Below are 21,311 nucleotides of genomic sequence, written 5' to 3'. Positions count from 1 at the left end.
CCTTTTCACTTTCTGCCATTAGAGTGGTATCATCTGCATACCTGAGGTGGTGGTTGTTTCTCCCGCCTATCTTGATTCCAACTTGTACAACTTCTAACTCATCCAACCTGGCATTTCTCACGATGTGCTCAGCATACAGGTTAAACAAAAAGGGTGACAGCAGACAGCCATGTCATACTCCTTTGCCAATCTTGAACCAATCAGTTGTTCCATACAGGGTTCTAACTGTTGCTTCTTGACCTGCAAACAGGTTTCTCAGGAGACCTCACTAAGAGCTTTCCACAGTTTGTCACGATCCACTCGGTCAAAAGCTTTAGCCTAGTTGAAGAAACAGAGATAGATGTTTTTTTCTGAAATGTCCTTGCTTTCTCTATAATCCAGCAAATGTTGTCAATTTGATCTCTAGTTCCTCTTCTTTTTCTATAACCAGCTTGGATATCTGGAAGTTTTTGGTTTGCATAATACTGAAGCCTAGCATGCAAGATTTTAAGCATGATGTTACCAGCATGGGAGATGAGTGCAATTGTCTGATGGTTAGCACATACTTTGGTACTACCCTTCTTGGGAACTGGGATGAGAATTAACCTTTTCCAGTCCTGTGGCCACTGCTGGGTCTTTCAGATTCTCTTACATAATGAATGCAAAACCTTGATGCCATCCTCCTTTAGGGATTTGAATAGTTTTGAGGAGTTTTATGAGTTCAGGTTTTGTGTTCAAGTCTTTAAACCATTTTGAGCTGACTTTTATATATGGTATAAAATAAAGGATTGTGGAATATCTTTCATTTTATTGTTATCTTCTTCAATATCTTTCATCAGTATCTTTACGTTTTCAGTGTACAGATCTTTCATCTCCTTAAATAAAATTATTGCTAAATATTTTATTATTTTTGAGGCTATGGTAAATTTTGAGGCTAAATTGTTTCTAAATTGTTTCCTTAATTTCTCTCTCTGATAATTTTTGGTATATAGACAATCCAACAGATTTCTATATATTAATACAGGATCCTACAACTTTTGGATGTGAGTCTGAGTGAACTCCGGGAGTTGGTGATGGACAGGGAGGCCTGGCGTGCTGCGATTCATGGGGTCGCAGAGTCGGACACGACTGAGCGACTGAACTGAACTGAACTGAACTACAACTTTACCAAATGTATTAGTGCTAGCAGCTTTTTGGTTGAGTGTTTAGGGTTTTCTACATATAATATCATGTCATCATCTGCAAATAGAAAAAAATTTACTTCTTCCTTTCCAATTTGGGTGTTTTTTATTTCCTTCTCTTGATTGCTCTAGCCAGGACTTCCAGTGCTATGTTGAATAAAAGTGGTGAGAATAAGGATTCTTGTCTTGTTCCTGAGAGAGGAAAAGCTTTCAGCATTTCATCGTTAAGTATGACGTTAGCTGTGGGCTTATCCTACAAGCCTTTATTATCTTGAGGTATGTTCCCTGTATACCAAGTTTGTTGAGAGTTTTTATCAAGAAAGAATGTTGAATTTTGTCAAATCTTTTCCTGCATCTATGGAGGTCATATAAACCATATAGTTTTTTAACCCCTCTTTTTGTCAATGTGGTATATCACATTGATTTGTGAATGTTGAACCATCTTTGCATTCTTGGAATGGATCCCACTAGATCATGTTTATGATCATTCTAATGTATTGATGAACTTGGATTTGCTAATACTTTGTTGAGGATTTTTGCATCTATATTTCATCAAGAATATTGGATTATAATTTTCTTTTCTTGTAGTGTCCTTGTCTGGCAGGGTAATGCTGACCTCATAAAATGAATTTGGGAGTTTCCCTCTCCCCTTCAATTTATTGGGAAAGTTTGAGAAAGACTGGTGTTAATTATTGGACCCACCAGTAAAAACATCTGGTCCTGGGCTCTTGTTTCCTGGGAAGTTTTTGGTTACTGACTCAGTCTCCTTCCTAGTAATTAGTCTACTCAAATGATCTATTCTCTCATGCTTTAGTCTTGATAGGTTTTATGTTTCTAAGAATTTATATATTTCCTCTAGATTATTCAATTTGTTGGTGTATAATTGTTCATAATTGTTCATTGAGCTCCTACAATCCCTTGTATTTCTGTAGCACCAGTTTTAATGTCCAGAGAAGGCAATGGCAACTCACTCCAGTACTCTTGCCTGGAAAATCCCATGGACAGAGGAGCCTGGTGGGCTGCCGTCTATGGGGTCGCACAGAGTCAGATACGACTGAAGCGGCTTAGCAGCAGCAGCAGCAGCAGTTTTAATGTCTCCTCTTTTATTCTGATTTCCTGATTTTACTTGAGCTGTCCCTTTTTTTCCGTTACTCTAGCCAGAAGTTTGTCAGTTCTGTGTATCTTTTTGAAAAGCCACCTCTTAGTTTTACTGATCTTTTGTATTGTTTTTCTGGTCCCTATTTCTTTTACTTCTGCTCTGCTCTTTGTTATCTCCTTCCTCCTACTAACTTTGGGCTTAGCCTGTTCTTTTTCTTGTTCCTTGAGGTGTAAAGTTAGGTTGTTTATTTGATATCTTTTTTTCTCAATATAGGTATTTGTTAAATTTATTTACTATAAATTTCTCTCATAGAATTGCTTTTGAGGTATTCCATAAATTTTGTTGTCTTTCCATTTTCCTTTGGCTCAAGATATATTTTGATTGCTCTTGATTTTTTTTCTTTGACTCATTGGTTTTTCATTCGTATGTTTGTTATTTAATCTCCATATATCTGTGAATTTTCCAATCCCTTCTTTTAAATTAAATTCTATTTTCTTACCATTCTGGTTAGAAAATATACTGTATATGATATTAATTTTCCTAAATTTATTAATACTTGTCTTGCATCCTAACAAAGAGTCGGACATGACTGAGCGACTGAACTGAACCGAACTGAAGTATTAAAGGGGCTTCCCTGAGTTTGGTCCATTTACATATACAGTAATTATTGTTAGATATGGACATACAATTGCTATTTTGTTTTGTTATTCTTTTGTTCCTTTCTTCATCTCTTCTTCTCTTCCTTTGTGATCTGATGACTTTCTGTAGTGCTATGCTGTGATTCTGTTCTTTGTGTGTGTATATATATATATATATATATATATATTACTGGTTATTACTTTGTAGTTACCATTACTTATTACTTACGTAGTTGCCAGATTTACATAAAATATCATGTCTATTTTACATAAAGTCTATTTAAGTTAATGACAACTTCAAACACACACCAGCTCTATTTTTATACTCTTCCCTCCACATTTTGTTTTTATGTCATAATTTACATTTTTATACTGTATATCCAGTATTTAATTATTGCAATTATAATTACTGTAGTATTTTTGTTTGTTTTTTAACTCTCACATTAGAGTTATAAGTGATTTACTCTCCACAATTTAAATATTAGAGTATTCTAAATGTAACTGCATATTTACTTTTACCATTGAGTTTTATACTTTTATGTTTCTCTGTTACTAATTACCATCCTTCCATTTCTATTTGAAGACCTCTCTTTAACATTCTTGTAAGGCTGATGTAGTGGTGATGAACTGTTTTGGCCTTTGTCTGTCTGGGAAACTCTATTTTCCCTTCAATTCTGAAGACCAACTTCGCTGATTTTTTTTTTTAATTCAGCACTTTTGACTGTATCATGCTGCTCCCTTCTGGCCTGAAAGTTTTTCCTGAAAAATCTGCTGATGTTGTTATGGGAACTCCGTTGTACATAACAAGTTGCTTTTCCCCTGCTGCTTTTAAGATTCTTTCCTTATTTTTAACTTTTGAAAATTTAATGTCATTAATCCAGGTCTATTAAAGTTAATGTTGGGATGGAGCTCTCTGGATTCCATTGGAACTCTCTAGCTTTCCTGGGTCTGAATGTTTCTTTACCCTGGTTAGGAAAGTTTTCAGCTGTTCTTTCTTTGAATAAGCTTTCTGCCCCTTTTCTTTCCCTTTCCCCACTCCCCTCTGGGACTCAAATAATGCATATACTGGTCCATTTGGTGATGTCCCATATATCCCTTAAGCTGTCTTTTTTGGTGCTCCTCTGATTGGATGAATTTCACAGCCCCATCTTCACATCCACTCTGCTGTTGAACTCCTCTGATGACGTTTTCAGGTCAAGTGTTACACTATTAACTTGTGTTTTCCAGTTTGGCACTTTTAAATATTTTCTGTTAACTTTGTTCTCCTGACCTTGGCGGGCATATTAATGACTATTATTTTGAACTCTTTATAAGGTGTTTGCTTTCTAGACATTAGATAAAACAGCCACCTCTCCCAGTCACGATGGAATGGTCTCAGGTAGGAAATAAACCTTTTGAATCAGCCCAGCCTCAGCTCAAATAGGAAAAGGAGTACGTCGAGGCTGTATATTGTCACCCTGCTTATTTAACTTATATGCAGAGTACATCATGAGAAACACTGGGCTGGAGGAAGCACAAGCTGGAACCAAGATTGCTGGGAGAAATATCAATAACCTCAGATATGCAGATGACACCTTATGGCAGAAAGTGAAGAACTAAAGAGCCTCTTGATGAAAGTAAAAGAGGAGAGTGAAAAAGTTAGCTTAAAGCTCAACATTCAGAAAACTAAGATCATAGTATCTGGTCCCATCACTTCATGGCAGATAGATGGGGAAACAGTGAAAACAGTGTCTGACTTTATTTTTCTGGGCTCCAAAATCACTGAAGATGGTGATTGCAGCCATGAAATTAAAAGACGCTTACTCCTTGGAAGGAAATTTATGACCAACCTAGACAGCATATTAAAAAGCAGGGACATTACTTTGCCAACAAAGGTCTGTCTAGTCAAGGCTATGGTTTTTCCAGTGGTCATGTATGGATGTGAGAGTTGGACTAGAAAGAAAGCTGAGTGCTGAAGAATTGATGCTTTTGAACTATGGTGTTGGAGAAGACTCTTGAGAGTCCCTTGGACTGCAAGGAGATCCAACCAATCCATCCTAAAGGAGATCAGTCCTGGGTGTTCATTGGAAGGACTGATGTTGAAGCTGAAACTCCAATACTTTGGCTACCTGATGCAAAGAGCTGACTGATTGGAAAAGACCCTGATGCTGGGAAAAATTGAGGGCAGGAAGAGAAGGGGACGACAGAGGATGAGATGGCAGGATGGCATCATCCACTTGATGGACATGGGTTTAGATGGACTGCAGGAGTTGGTGATGGACAGGGAGGCCTGGCGTGCTGTAGTTCATGGGGTCGCTGATGGTCAACTAAGCCAATTATTTCACTAGAGGTGTAATATGCCTTTCATTTTTTCAATATTTCATATAATGTTGAAAAGTGAAAGTGTGAGGCACTCAGTCTTGTCCAACTCTTTGCAACCCCATGGACTGTAGCCTGCCAGGCTCCTCTGTTTATGGAATTCTCCAGGTAAGAATACTGGAGTGGATAGTTATGCCCTCCTCCAGGGGATCTTCCTGACCCAGGGATCGAACTCACATCTCTTATGTCTCCTGTATTGGCAGGCAGATTCTTTACCAGCTGAGTCACAGAGGAAGCCCCTTCATCTAATGTTACCCAAAACTAATTTTTGAGGGTCATCCTTGTTAAGGAACAAAAAAGGAGAGCGTTTTCTTCTTATTCTCTTCCCTAGTAACAGATTCTGGGAGTTGGTGATGGACAGGGAGGCCTGGCGTGCTGCCATTCATGGGGTCGCAAAGAGTCGGACACGACTGAGAAACTGAACTGAACTGAACCTGAGCTCCTATTTGTTTCTCAAACCTCTGAGATTGTCCAAGAAACTTTCTTTATCTTTAGTGGCTCATAGTATTTGGGGGTGTGCCAAAACTCATTAGTGTCCCGAAGGGGAGAATCACAGTCAGCATCTAGATGCAGGCTGATTACAAGCTAAGCGCTAGGTAGCAGTTGGGGAATTAAGTAGTTAAGCCCCTTCCTGGGAAACACCGGGAGATGGCTGTTTTTTGCCTGCTGAACCCAGGATATAGTTGGGGCGGGGGATGGGGTGGGGGTAGGGAAGTGTGCTCTGTGTGCATTAAAAACTGGTTCTTGGTTTGCTAGCCCTGTGTATTTGTGAACACAAATTGCCTCTCAGAGCAGGCAATATGGAGACCTATCCCTTGGGCAGTAGTTGTGAAAGCTGAGACTCAGCCATTTGTACAAGTCCCTTCCAGGGACATATTAGTGATTTATTTTTATTGTTGGAGCAGGCCGGAGGGAGAAGGCAGGGAAGGTGTCTGCCAATTTCCCCGTCTCTGGAGAAGATCACAGCCAGTCTCTAAATATGTGCTAAAACTAGAAGCCTCACCCTCAGGTGTCAGCTTTTAAAGTATGCAGGTAAACACCTTTCAGGGAAAAGTAGGAAGATGGGCATTTTTGCCTGCTCCCTCTGTGCTGAGCCCTAGGGGATTAGCTAGTTAAAAATTGCCTCTTTGCCACAGTCCTGTGGGACTCATGAATGCAAGGCCCCATTGGCTATCAGTCAGGTGATTCAAGGATTCATCCCTTTGGATGGAAGCTATAAACTTTGGGCACAAACATGTTGCAACCTCCTTCCAGTGAGATACCAGCAACTTTCCAATGGCTTCCCTGGTCTCCAAGGAGGATCATAGCCCCCAGATACTTCCTAAATTAAAATCCTGGCCCTAAAAAAAAAAAATCCTGGCCCTCGGGCATTGTCTTTTAACACTGGCAGAAAAATAGGTGATTTTGCCCTTTTGCCCTCCACTAGGGGCATAGCCATCGTGACTGCTCACACATTTGTAAGAACAGCTTATTTGCTATATCCTTATGGTTTTCATAAACACAAGCCCTGATGGCTTTCAGAGCCAGGTGCTTAGGGGACCGATCCCTCAGGTGAGAGTCTTAAAAGTTGGGATGTTAGATGTGGGTTATAAACCCTTTGCTCCTCAGGAAGTTGGGAGTTCCCTCTTGATTATATGGTGCTGTGTCAGGGGTGGGATTTATGGCAAGTGTGTCCCAGCCCTTGCTACCCATCTTGATATGGGTATTCTCTAAATTCCTGAATGTAGAGGAGTTGCTCAGCTACTTTCTGGATCTATTTCAGAGGGAACTGCTCTATGTGCAGATGTACATTCAATGTGTCTGTGGGAAGAGGAGGGCTTGGGGCCTCCTATTACACCTTAGTACACCCTCTCTCATTTTCAATTATTTTAGGTGTTTCTTCTGTTAATTAAGTCTGTATGTCTAGATTATTTCTCCAAACGGCCAAATATTCGAGTCACCTATTTGTTACATGTGTTTGTTCACGGCAACATCTCCTGGGGCCCCTCACCATCATCTTTTGTCTCTCTCCTATGTTGAGGATAATTCCTATATCCTTGTCTTCCTTGTTTACTCCCTTGCTTTCTGTCATTTCTTGAGAAACACACCTTCAAGAGAGGTTATGGAAGATATTTTTGGGTCCTTATGTGTCTGAAAATATCCGTGCTTTACTCTGATACTGTTTAGCTAAACATAGATTGTAGGATAACATGAACCCTTGAAAGTATTGTTCCATTGTTTTTTAACTTCTGGAGTTGCTGTCACATGTCATTCTGATTTTGGATTCTTTGAATGTGACCAGTTTCCTTTTCAGAAACGCTTAAGATCTAGTCTTTATCCTAGTACTCTAAAATTTTGCAATTTCTATGCATTAGTCTTTTTTTTTTTTATTGCTTGGCAAGTATTAGGCCTTTTAAACCTAGAAACCCATGTCTTTCAGTTATGGGAAATTACTTAAAAACTTCTAGGGTAATTTCCTACCTTCCTTTTCCCCTCCTCTCTCTTGTAGAATCTACTAGTTTTGTATTCCCTGAAATAATCTGCTCGTCCCCATATTTTCTCACATTTTTCATCTTTTTTCCCTATTATTTGTGTTTATCTTCCAAATATTCTATTTGAAATTTTATTCTGTACTTTTTATTTCAAATAACTTTCTTCTCCAAGCATTTTTGCATAGCTAAAATGCTATGCTTATTTCCTATGTGCAATCAATATTTTCTCTAAGACATTACTTTAAAAAATTTTATTTATTGAAGGATAATTGCTTTATAGAATTTTGTTTTGTCAAACCTCAACATGAATCAGCCGTAAGTATATATATACCCCCTCCCTTTTGAAACTCCCTCCCATCTCCAGCCCCATCCCACCCCTCTAGATTGATACACAGCCCCTGTTTTGAGTTTCCTGAGCCATACAGCAAATTCCCCTTGGCTATCTATTTTACATATTGTAATGTAAGTTTCCACATTACTCTTTCCATACATCTCACCCTCTCCCCGTGTCCATAAGTCTATTCTCTATGTAAGACATTACTCTTATACCTACAGTGTCATAAATCTCATGACAAAATGTGCTTCTTGGGAAAAATTTTGCCTTTTAAAATATGCCATTTTTATATTTTGTTTAATCAGCCAAAAATATGTGCCTTTTAGTTCCCATGCTATTAATTAAACTGTTTAACATGATTTCTTCAAAACTTGTCAAGTATCATAAAATGGTGGCCAAAAACCCCCCAAAAGTAGCTTATCAATATTTGTGGCCATACTACAAATATAGCTGAAGTGTAAATAACTGTGAAATAAAAAAGACACAGAAATAATTTCATCAGACTTGGCCAAAGCAGAGATTTTTGGCAATGGCCTAGAATGTGGAATGCATTCCCCACTTGAATCAAAGTCTAGATGCCTGTGATTTCTTTTTTCCACTTTCAGTTCACCACAGTGGGATGATTTTCTCTTTTTTGTAAGTTCATGAGGCCTCTGAGCTAGAATTTAATCTGTGGAAATATTCTATGCCAAAGCACCTGATGTATGTGCAATTTATTTAAATGAGATGGGTGGCTTTATATCAGCAGTCTCTTATGCAAAGGATAATGGCACTTTCTACCAGCTGATTAGTTTACAAAAATTCTTTCATGTGCAGTCTCTCACTATAAAAACTCTGCATATTTTAATCCCTATATCACAAAGTTTGGAAGTTTAGAAAAGCAAAGACAATAAGAGTATGAGAGTTAAGAGCCTGATTGTTCTCAACTGATAAATAGGATTAATACTTATTTCTTGGGGTTTGTGTGTATTGTATTACTTTTTATATGTAGTGTACTTTTTGAGTACATAGGAAGCACTCAAAAAGTGGTTGACATTATAATACTACAATCTGTCTTCCTTGTAGATTGCAGCAGTGTTTTAATGCAATGCCTCAGTAGCCAAAAATCTTTTGAGCCCCAGAGAGTTTTCCTGTCATTGCTCACTTGGTTATCCTCTGTACCTAACTGAGAGCTGTCATCCTTCTGTTTTTCACTTTTTTAATAAAATTTTTTCTGTGTTCTGCACTCTTAGTCAATTATAAACTTTTCAAAAAGGGGAATTATTTCCCAAAGTCTTTCAAAATTTTGAAACTCACAATTCTCAGCTGACTCAAGCTGGTTTTACATTTGAAACTACTTTCCTACCAAGTCTGCTACTAAAAGGAACTCTTAGTTTTAGGCAAACAGCAAATAGCTTTACTGTTTGAATTTAAAAGGATTTGCTCTGCTTGAGTATTCTATGGGTGAAATTTGTCAAATATTGCCTAGCAATTTAGTGCATGATTCTTAAGGACAGAAATCAAACAAACTTTTTAACTATTAGGGATATGGGCTTGTCTTCTGTTTTTTGACATAAAGGGTTAAGGACCTGGTCCATATGAATCTGGTTATAGAGGGAAAAGGGGGTGTCTTTATGCCCATGCTTATTCTGAGGTGACATTACCCTGCCATTACTCAGGATGTAGTGTGACTTCGTATGATCCACATAAGATGCGAGTTCCAGGTGATATAATCAGCAACTTCCTGCAACATAGTATTTTCATATGCATCTGTTCCCATAGTTTATCTAGTTCTCATGTGTCAGTGGCCACAGGATTCACCTCAGAAACTTACTATAAATACCTCTCTGGAAGCCCTCAAAAATGGATTCAGTAGCTATGATGGAGCAAAAAAATCTGCATTTTAAATAAAACTTTCTCCACTACAACTCTATCATGATTCTCACATACGTAGTTCAAACCCCACGGTGAGGAACACTAAGTCTAAGGCAACAACCCAAGTTGGGAGTTTTGCAATTCTTTGCTCCAAGGAAGTAGCTAATCGTTTGAAAAAAACTGAGACTCCTGATTACTGGAATTAGCCTGGGTCCGCCGAATGTTGCTTTCCTGAATGTCTATTAACAACCTGCTCAGCTATTTCTATTCTGTTAATTTGGAGATTTTAAAAGAGAACAGTCTTTTTTTATTAACCCCTTTCTTTTAGAAAACAGACAAGCTGTTTGAACAGTAAAGAAATTTTTCTTTTCCTGAAGCTGCTTCTAGAACACAAGTGCATTCAACATCATGATGATTTCAAAACACAATTGGGAGGAACATTAAGTATGACCAGATGTTTCCTACTTCTGAAGAATGTTGTTCTTTTTTTCTCCCCCTTCAGCTATGAATTCCAGGTGAAACCCAAAAACCCACTTGGTGAAGGGCCACCCAGCAACACAGTGGCCTTCAGTACTGAATCAGGTAAATACATCAGCCAGAATTCCTAGCTGGATATAAAGGGTCACAGTGTTTGCATAGCTTGTCTGAAACCAGCTAAACGAGGTAAATCATTTCTTGATTTCAAAAACCCATCTATGTGAAAAACCAATGAAGGTACCTTTTAAAGAAGCAACACCTGGGCTTTTCCTATTTTCATGTCAGAAAAATGCTAGGCTTATCAGTGTAAAAGAGAGGAAGTATGAGGTCAGTCTATGCTCAATAGTGAATGAATGCACCTCTCTATGCCTAGAATCAGAATGTCAGACTTTGTGAGCCAGTTGTATCCAGAAAGGGAATTCATGTGATAGCTTTTTATGATGAACAGCTGTGAAATTTTCTGATCTGGCCTAAGTTCCAGTTCCTTAATGAGATACATCTGCACAACTGCAGTTCATGGCATCCTAGTGATTTTGTCAATAGATTTTTTATGAAGCTAAAAAGAGGAAGATTTGAAAACGGAAGTAAAATCTAGTACAGCAAAAAAGACTCCTAACTACTTAAACCATATACAAAAGACATAGCTGAGCTTCTTCAGTGCAAACCATCCCCAAAACTCACAATTTTCAAGTTTGGACTTTAGCAGGAGTGTATGTTGTCTAAGACTCTGTAACATCTGTTAAGCACCCATCTTCTTTGCCACGTCATTGGAATACTGGGACTTACCTAATAAACTCTGACTCTGTTTGCTATTTCTCCTCAGCTGACCCAAGAGTGAGCGAGCCCGTTTCTGGTAAGTACCTACCTCGATGAGAACACAACTGCATGCTTTTCTACAGTGATTCAGCTAAATGGGCCCGGTAGAATTTGAGTCATAATTTCACTTTAGTCCATTTAGTCTTCAATTACCTGTGAATGCTTACCTAAAATGTTCAGTAACACAGACAGCCTATGATGTCTCGGGAACAAGTAGAGTATTCTGAAACCTGCTTTTCATTCATATAACAGACCGGCTCATTTCTTCTGTTTAAGATATAGCACCCTCACTTCCACTTTTGTGACTTTATTTTCACTGCTGTTATATTCCACTGTGTAGGGTTAGGGTTATTCGTTCTTTTTTAATTGAAGGATAATTGCTTTAAAGAATTTTGTTTTCTGTCAAATTCATCTCCACTTTTAATAACGTCACATTAAAGCAACTGTTTACACTGAAACGGTTTATCTCAGAAAAAGAAACCTAATTTTGTTCCTAATGTGATGCTGTTGAGCACTGCAGAGACTAATCAACTTCAACACATTACTGCTCCAAGATTCACCTCACTATTGACAGAAAATTAATGGGGGGCTTACGTGTTTAAACACCTGTATTTTTTCGCTTCAATATTTAGCACTGGAGAAAACCAGGTATCAGCAGGCTGACAATAAACTTTGCAAACTGCTTTTTAAAAAGCTTTTAAGATAGCTCTTCAGGACCCAAAGTTAGATACTAAACTCAAACCACGTGCTTTCTTTATGCAGCGGGAAGAGATGCCATATGGACCGAAAGACCCTTTAACTCAGACTCTTACTCAGAATGTAAGGGCAAACAGTATGTCAAAAGGACATGGTATAAGAAGTTTGTAGGGGTGCAGCTGTGCAACTCTCTCAGATATAAGATTTACCTGAGTGACTCCCTCACAGGTAAGAACAGGAAATGCTCTGTAGCATTCTGTAACTTAGACTTTTCTATGGACTCTGCCAGACATGACAGAAATACGGGTTTTCTATTTGAGCAAGGTGTTATTGGAATCTTAGCATCTGAGAAATGCTGTAAGGAGGTAAATAATGAAAATGCAATTTGAAACAGTGCCATCATGGCAAAGTTGAATGTAGAGAAACTAGTCACATCCAAGTTCAATTATGTTACAGCCAACCCAGAATGAAAAGCTTACTGGTAGTAAAATGAGTGTATCTAACAATAATTATGGAAGGAGTATGACCTATTTAAGATTTTAAGTCTGTCAAGAGACAAGAGCAAGGTTGACAATCAGCCAGAAGGAATAACCCCTTGCCTCCAGACTCAGTAGGTTCTTTTCTCTTCTATATTCATACAGTAAAAATTTTAAACCCCAACGTAGGAAGGTAGACATTTGTTCCATCATTTAACAAATAGTATCTGTTTTGTTCTGACGTTGCTGGGGACAAAGCAGGACTGTTGCTGCCCCCCCTTTTATAAGTCTGTGAATCCCTTAGCTACATATTAACACATGACTTGTACAAAGTCATTTTCTTGGCATTCCCAACCATTTCTTCCTGCTCTTTGAAGCTTTCAATCTAGTGGGGAGAGACAGAAAACAAATATGTAAATAAGAATTTCATATTTAGGAAATTGAAGGAAAAAAGAGGGATGAAAGAAAATGGTGGAATGGAATGAGAGCTCCTTTAGTTAAAATGTTTAGGAAAAGCTTTCCTAAAAGCTTTCCTCAAAAGGTAACACTTATGCTGAGAAGAGAACTGAGAAGGAACCAAGAAAGACCAAGGGATAAAGCAGCAGAGGTAGAGGAAGATTACATGAAGACATGCAGCAGAAACGTCTCTCCAGTTCACCAGCACGGCTGAGGCTTAGCACAGGAAGCTCAGGCAGGCATGTAAGCACGTGGAGCTTGGAAACTGGGTAGGGACTGGGTTTTATTCTGAGTGTAACAGAAGACTGCTGGAGAGATTGATGGAGGCAAGTAACATTATCTGAGTTGCACGTTGAAAAGATGACTGATCTGTGAGAGGAGGAGGAGAGGAAGAATAGGGAAAGGCAAGAGTTAAAGGAAGGATGCAGCTGGGAGAGTCTATGGTTCCCTTAAAGAACACTGTGACTTGAACTAGAATGAACAGGTGGGGAAGTACAAGAACATGGAAGACGGATTATTTGAAACAGTTTATTTCAGAGTTATCCCAAATCAAAGAAATACCTCATGATCCTTTTAATTTCCAGGAAAATTTTATAACATAGGCGATCAGAGAGGCCACGGGGAAGATCACTGCCAGTTTGTGGACTCATTTTTAGATGGACGCACAGGACAGCAACTCTCTTCTGACCAGTTACCCACCAAAGAAGGTAGGTTTTCTGAGCTTGCTCAAAAGCAAGAGGCTTTTACAAATGAACCCAAAAAACATTCAGGCTGAGCAAAAAGTTAAAGTGTCAGCTGTTCAGTCATGTCTGACCTTTGTGACCCCATGGGCTGTAGTCCACCAAGCTCCTCTGTCCATGGGATTCTCCAGGCAAGAATACTAGTGGGTTGTCATTTCCTCCTTCAGGGGCTCATCTGGACCCAGGGATCAAACCCAGGTCTCCTGCATTGGCAGGTGGATTCTTTCCTATCCAAGCCACCAGGGAAGCCCTCAGGCTGAACAAAGCAATCATTTTAAAAATCAATCTGTAGTCTTCCTACTCTACCTGCCAAGGAAGAAAAGACTGTCTACATAAGACCTTAACATGAAGACTTTAATAGAAGTTTCTCAACTTTTTCTCAACTTTCATCCCATTCCTCAAGACTCTGTTGCTGACACATACATTCTACTTAAGAAAACCTGAATCTGCAAAAGCAGCTATTGAAAGAAACTTTAAGCATTTCCCAAACTTAAATCATTCATGTACTACCTTTATAATTTGTCATACTCAGCACACAGGCAGGTTTTAATTCCTTCCCCAAAAAATTAAAGAAAGCTTTACTACTATCATGGAGAAGGACATGGCAACCCACTCCAGTATTCTTGCCTGGATAATCCCATGGACAGAGGAATCTGGAGGGCTACAGTCCACAGGGTTGTGAGGAGTCGAACACAACTGAGCAACTCACACTTTCATTTTCCTACTATCATAAAAGGAAAAATATTATTTGCCTTATAAATAATTTACACAATGAAGATAGAATTCTGCTAAGAAGTGACTAACCACTGCAACTTTCTAAAGACACCTTAGCACCAAACTGTGTCATGAGGACTGAAAAGACTGAAAATCAATCCCTGTCCAGGTAGGGTAGGAGAGGGTAAATTATATATCCGTTACTACTCAGGAGCTACCAAGAGAGACTTGTTTTTTAGCTATATATTTTGGTCACTGGCATTAAAAATAGCAACCATAGTAAAAGATGACTGAGTAAGATCTGTGAACTCATTAACAGAAAATTGAAACTATAGCCACTTAGGAACTAGATAGAAAATACAAGTTCTGTCTATTTCCGTAACATTTTACATTCTCAGCAGAATTTTAAATCATTTAGTGTAGGGTCCTTGAAGGATGATTTCACCGAAGTTTAGTTCTTAGACATTTAGCAATCTTAGAACTACCCCCCTTTTGTTTCCTAGCATTTTAGCACAATACATCTCTACCCAAGCTACTTCTTCAGACTACCTCTAGGTTATAAATGTGCAGAAAGTACACCTTCAAGGAGAACAGTGTATACTGAACTTGGTCAATGACACTCAAACATAAAACCCTTCCAACTTCTGTCCCTTTTCATTTCAGCTTTCACTCTCAAGTATCAATAGTACCAACCCATCTTAAGTGTCCCTATGTTTAGCCCACCATTACCACCTCAGGAAAGACACTGGGGCCTCTATTGCTATCCAGTCTAAAACACTCTGCTTCACCTAGAGTAACCTTCAAGCATTCAAAGGCACCCTTCAATCTATGAGGACAAAAATATAACACAGCAGCTATTAATTTTAATTATTTCCCTCTTAGGCTATTTCAGAGCAGTTCGTCAGGAACCAGTCCAATTTGGAGAAATCGGTGGTCACACTCAAATCAATTATGTCCAGTGGTATGAATGTGGGACTACAATTCCTGGAAAATGGTAGATGCTGCAGTCACATTCGAAAGTGCCTTCTGTTTCATCGTTTCAAAAAATAATTGGAAACAGTATGGTATTTGTCACATGCATTTAAAGCTCTTTTGTTTACTATGTATAAAAGTTTAAAATCTAATAGCAATATTAGATGTTTATTAGAAAGATTGCTAAGAATATTTATCAGGTTTTACAAAGTCATTTTAAGAAAGCAAGATATTGATATTAACAGAATAACATTTTTGGGGAAGCTGGCTCCCTGTTCATGCTATTTTAAGAGATCATTTGTATATTATTTATCACACTGTTGTAATGATGTTCTGAGATACTTTTATAACAAAATTAACATCAAAAAACTAATATACTTTTAAAAATATTTACATTTATTGTGTATTCTTCCTACTGTTAATTCCATAAATCTCTACTTGGCTTAACTTATTAGATCAAATTATCATCAGCATATTATATCTGGGGAGAAAAGGTCCTAATAGTCACATGTTTATTTAAACTTCAACTTTTTAGTAATAGCTAAGTAACTTTTGAAGCATTTAAATAGCCATTCATGCTAATATACATTTCATTAATTATCTACAAATTATTGCAAACATTGTTTGAATCAGTAAATTTCAGTTGAAAATGAAATTGAGAATTTGATGTATCATTTCAAAAATACATATTTTGTTCTTTCTCTACCCATAAGTATGCTACAATGTCTGAATGTTCTTTGTCAAACTATCCCTTTAAGCAGTTGTGTTAGTACTGTTTTTAATCCTAATCAAGCTATATCCAAAGACTGTAGTGAAGTCTAAGCATAAAAGGATAATCCATGATGAGAGGCCTACCATTTTATGATATTTACTCTATTTTTACACAGATGATCTACAGGGAATGAATGTATCAGAGGCTGTTTTCTTAATTCTAACAACCTGTAATGAAAATCTGACTTATTTTTATTTAAAACAGTATTATTCTCCTTCATTGGGGAGGAAGACAGGAATGCTGCATTGGTGCCCTCATTCTGAAAGGACCTTTCTGTGCTTACCTTTCAACATGCTTCAGTTTTATCAATACTTCATTTTATATTTTTCAAACAGTATAAACTCTGCAATAAAGAGATGTAGTTTTTTTTAAGACTGAGTTCTTCATTTCTGAATGGTTGATTTCTATAAGGAAACTCGCAGGTTGTTTAGAATCTACCAAGCTCCCTTGCATCTTTTAATATTATACCTACTGTGTTTCTATATAATGCTAATCTTGATCTATTTTAAAGTTTTGTCATTTAAAACCAAAATCAGGACAGAAGACAACAGCACTGTGCTTCTCTGAATAGAAAGGCCTAAGATAAAATGTCTGTATTTCAAGACCAAACATCATCAAGGATTTTTCCCATATATATACACACATCGATAGAATACCAAAGACTAAATTAAGTTACAAGACCACTAATGGATTCAATCATCTTTATTAACCTATCAATGTTACATTTTATACATAATAGCTAGTCTTCTCAAAGGGATCTACTTTAGTACATCGTGTTAATAATAAAAAGCCAAGTAAGAGGGCTGAACTTCAACCTAGCATTTTAATATCCTCTGGACAAGGCAAGCTAGAAAATCAATCACTTTGCACACGTGTAAGAGTAGTGTTCCAAAGTAAGTACGAAGCTGCTATACTTTTAAGCAGGGGAGGAAAAAAACTTCCATTTTGGTCTTTTTTCTTCCAGCAAATTATACTTTCAATTAACAGCAATAATGGTATCATAAAAAAATGCTCTGCTTTTTAAATTCCTGAACTTCAATACAAATTAAAATAGTAGTATTGGAGTCTTTTGGGAGGCAAACAGCTAGCAGCTACGTTCATCAGTGTAACTGAGCCTCTTTATCGATAACCTGGTCCAGGTTGGGTATAGCCCTGACCAAAGGGAGGACGGCTACGTGCATATGGGTTAGACCCACTTGAAAGAGGGGTCATGGTACTTCCAGGAGGTGGGGTGAAACCTGGTCTTGGCTGGTAGGCCCCGGGTTGGCTTGGAGCCATTCCCGGTTGTGAGGCAGGGGCCACAGTGTAATTAGTGGGCTGAGAAGTTTGGGTAGTGTAAGTTTGTGGAGGATAACTGCTCGCCTGATACTGCTGTGGAGGTTGAGCAGGCAGTTGCTGAGGCTGACCAGAAAAGGCAGGTGCCGGTGCCTGGGAAGTTGGTTGCTGGCCGTATCCTGGGAACTGCTGAGGTTGCTGGGGTCCAGTCTGCTGACTATAGCCTGCTGAAAACGCAAAACATACACCTCTTATTTTTTCTTTTGGTAAACATTTTCCAGCGAATTAGTCTTACTGTTATAGACAAAAAAAAAAAAAAAAAAGAGAAATTTAACAAATATAATCCTAAGTATTTAGGTAGCGAGTAGTGGATTTTATATTTCAAGACCATATAGTAACAAAGAAGCATTTTCTAGACAATTTTGTAAACCCTCTAAAATGAAAATCACTATATATTTTTTTTCTACTCCAACTCCTCCTAGATTGTATAATCCCTGAGAGTAAATGCCTGTTCTAGCATAACTCCCAGTATAGAGTATATGCTCAAATGATAAATGTGGGAATTAATGCAAAAGCTAGTCATTAACCTGGTTCTGAGGGGCCTGTTTAATAACAGTACCAAATAAACACACATTGTAGAGAATAAATGTTTTTAAATGAGACAATGCTGCAATAAATACAACTTACTATGTTAGTGAGATGCTTTTTAGGCTTATTCATCCTATAAAAATTAAAACATTTAAGAATAAACATTAAGTGCCCATTTTCACAATCCTTAAAATCTTTTAGATTTTGTATCATGGTTTTGCCTTTACAACAGCAGTAACAACAGAAAGCATATCATACTGCCCCACAAAAATGAACATTTATATTCATTAGTTACTAGGATGTAAAGCTTTTTTAAAAGAAAAGGTCTGCTTCACTAAAAACTTTTATCTCTACCATGAAACACACCTGCAGCTACTTGCAATGAAACCTCTCCATTGACTGGAATCCTGTCAGCATTAAATACCAGATACATAAGAAAATTATTAAAATGTGTACAACCCTGCATCAGAAAAAATAAAATAAAAAGGATTGAATGAACTGAGTATATTCTGAACTCACCTTGGACCTGGGTTCAAAATTTACTCATGAAAGAAAGCTTTTGACATAGTCCATGAATAAAACTGGAAAAGGTCACAGAGGAAAACTGCCAAACCAGCAGAGTGCCAAAGATGGTCCAATGTTACCACAACCACTAAGTCTCCAAGCAGAGTATTTAGGTGACTTAGTTCCATATCTCCCAATTTCAAGCTAATAGGACTAGCAGGATCAGAAATACAAAGATAATACTTTGAAAAGAACTAAACTTTACTCAGTGAAGATCCTAACTAAAATCATTAAGAGCAGGCTTAATTTTTAACAAGTAAATCAAATACCTAATGCATTTTACTTATGGCAGTACCTAAATCAAACTAAATTCATGAAAAAACCTTGATGTCATACAATTTCTCCTATTCTCTACATAAAAACAAAAATTTTTTTACTGTAAGATTTTGGAGAAACAAGATTTTATACTGAAAATGTCTATTCAATTTAAGATTGTGAGAAAAAAAAAAGCTGTTTTCATCCTGCCAATTGATATCTAAACTGGCTTTTCAACAGACTCGGGACAACTAAATCTTTATTTTTCAAGAGAGAGGATACTGCCTAAGAGCCTAAGTTGCTGTTTCATTAGCAATCTACTGTCTTTGACCATAATATAAAATACCTCTGTATATATAAACCCTTCCTTCCACCGCCATCCCCTCCGTTGAAAAACAATTACTTTGGTGAAAATCACCATAAATGGCAAGAAATGGAAATTGTGTGGCTGTCTGAATAAAGTAAAATTAAAGGACAAAAAGTCACGTGATCCATAAAGCCTAAAATATTTACTATTTCGTTTTTTATGACAGAGAAGTCTGCCAAGCTCTGGTTGCGGCTGAGAGAGTGCAGAATGATATAGGGAAGTCATTAACTACAAACTCAAGTGTAACGGGTTCTGGACTAGCCTCCCCACTGAATTGGCTGCTTGTCCTTCGATGCATCACAACTCTTTGGACCCTAGTTGCCTCATTTATAAAATGAGTGGGTAAGACAAGATCAGTGGTTCCCAATTCTCACTACACTTTACAATGACCTGCAAAGCGTTTAAGATATCAATGCCTAAACCCTACCCTCGACCAAATAAAACAAGATCTCTGGGAGTAGAGCTCAGGCACCTTTAAGTTTCAAGAAACACCTCTCCAGGTGGTTCTGAAGCATGGTGAAGATGGAAATTGCCTGGATTAGACAATAGAGTGAAAAAAACTTATTTCTACAAATTGCCAATATATAATTTGTAACAGATTTTCTCTAAAAGACTGTATCCTGAAAATAACCTTCCCCCAATATTATAGTCCAAGTTTAAATTCATTCCACCTAGTTTACATAAAAACTAGCAGCTACAGGTTAAGTCACTCTACAGCAAATCCAATCCAAATAAAAATTGCTCTTTGTGTTAAAATATGTCAAACTACAATGTTAGAATTTTATGGTCTAATTCAGGGAGTCAGCAATGTTTTTCTGTAAAGGACCAGATAATAAACATTCTAGGCTTTGGGGACCACATGGTCTCTGAAACTTTTAACTAAAGGGGTGGCGTTTTCACAATGAGTTTCAAGTAGATTAGAAAAATAAAAAATAACAGAGCAATGTACTTGCTTTAAGAATAGTTGTCCCCTGTTATTTTCTATTGAGGAACATGATTTTAGACTTTTTTGAGTGGGAGTTCCTTTGGCTCACTGGTAACAGTCTACTATGTAGAGCTTCAATCTCAGACTTTTCAATGATACCTAAGTTAATATTTACATTAAATGAGAACGTGTACAACAACTCCTTTTAAACTAATGCTCTAGAGTTATGCCTGGCTTCCAATGATGGTTCCTACTAGCTGCGATGTACTGACCCAAGGTAAGTTGCTTAATCTTTCTGTACCTGAAACAGGGACTGATAATGAAGCTAACTTCCCCCCATGTATTTATTGTGTGTTCACAGCTCATTTTTGTAATTTTTTTAAATTACAGTTGAAATTCTGATACTAAAATATTTGACTATAAGAGTTGAACATAAATTCTCATATAACAAAGGTAAAAATTACCCAAATTATAATTATTTGAATTATAATATTCAAAGCTATACTGAGAGATTTTTATGTTCTTAGTTGTCTGAATTACATTTCACACAACTCTACTTTTATGGACTGTTTTTAGTATTCTTACATACTTCTGGGAGATTTAAAAACCTACGTAGCTTAATTTGGTTCTTATTTAATAAGATCACCTCTTTTTACATATGAGGGAACTTTTGTTTTATCCAGGTACTAGAGTACACTGGGATAATGTGTTACGTAACAAAGAGGAAAAAAACTGTGCATTTTGCTCTACATCACCACGCAGTAAGTTGCTCACATGAGGAGGAGATAACTTTGTATTAAAAACTTTTTTATACTACAGGTTATTACTGAATCATCTACTATGACTGTATTTTACCTGCCCACTGGAAATGAAATGGTGATTTACAGTAAAATTTCTATGTAAAATATTTATAAATAAGTGATATTTATATATTTTTCCCCCCACAAAAATAAATACTTAATACTTACTGTAACAAATCAAGGACCCAGGAGGAAGGAATTTTAAGGTTTCATGAATATAGACACAGCTCTCTCTGGGCACCTGCTCACCTGAATACTGAATACCGTACTGCTGCGGCGCCTGAGGGGGCGCCTGTGGCTGCTGAGTGCCATAGCCGGGCTGCTGCGAGTACTGCTGGTACATCTGACCTGGAGATGAGACAGGGCAGAGGCAGGTTTAACTCGGCAGAAGAGAAACATCTTTAAGGCACCTTTAATTCTCTCCCCATTCACACACATAAACACTCAGAGAACTAACACACAGATTGTGTTTGTTCCTCTTTAAATATCTATGAAGAAGAGAAC

General features: G+C 37.5%; 2 protein-coding genes across 5 annotated transcripts in view; one reads left to right on the top strand and one right to left on the bottom strand.

The window, feature by feature from the left end:
* Nucleotides 1-15,287, top strand: part of ABI3BP (ABI family member 3 binding protein) — a 281,220-nt gene extending 265,933 nt beyond the window's left edge. Inside the window, 5 exon segments of the mRNA XM_068984735.1 lie at nucleotides 10,417-10,496; nucleotides 11,215-11,244; nucleotides 11,970-12,131; nucleotides 13,420-13,542; nucleotides 15,172-15,287. Of these exon segments, the coding sequence (XP_068840836.1) occupies nucleotides 10,417-10,496; nucleotides 11,215-11,244; nucleotides 11,970-12,131; nucleotides 13,420-13,542; nucleotides 15,172-15,287 (511 nt within the window).
* A 1,448-nt stretch (nucleotides 15,288-16,735) lies between these two features.
* The window catches only part of TFG (trafficking from ER to golgi regulator), a 31,231-nt gene continuing 26,655 nt past the window's right edge, over nucleotides 16,736-21,311 (bottom strand). For 2 of the 4 annotated variants that reach the window (XM_068972755.1, XM_068972771.1), the window contains exons 7-8: nucleotides 21,057-21,155; nucleotides 16,736-17,535 (exon numbers count right to left, since the gene is read on the bottom strand). In XM_068972755.1, coding sequence (XP_068828856.1) covers nucleotides 17,153-17,535; nucleotides 21,057-21,155 — 482 coding nt within the window. In that variant the 3' untranslated portion in view covers nucleotides 16,736-17,152. The remainder of the gene's footprint in view (nucleotides 17,536-21,056; nucleotides 21,156-21,311) is intronic. The other 2 variants (XM_068972763.1, XM_068972780.1) reach the window with 1 other exon arrangement.

Source organism: Capricornis sumatraensis, chromosome 1 (assembly GCF_032405125.1).
Source record: "Capricornis sumatraensis isolate serow.1 chromosome 1, serow.2, whole genome shotgun sequence".
NCBI classification, from domain to species: Eukaryota; Metazoa; Chordata; class Mammalia; order Artiodactyla; family Bovidae; genus Capricornis; species Capricornis sumatraensis.
Note: the sequence above shows the minus strand (reverse complement) of the source record. Positions and strands in the feature narration are given on the sequence as shown.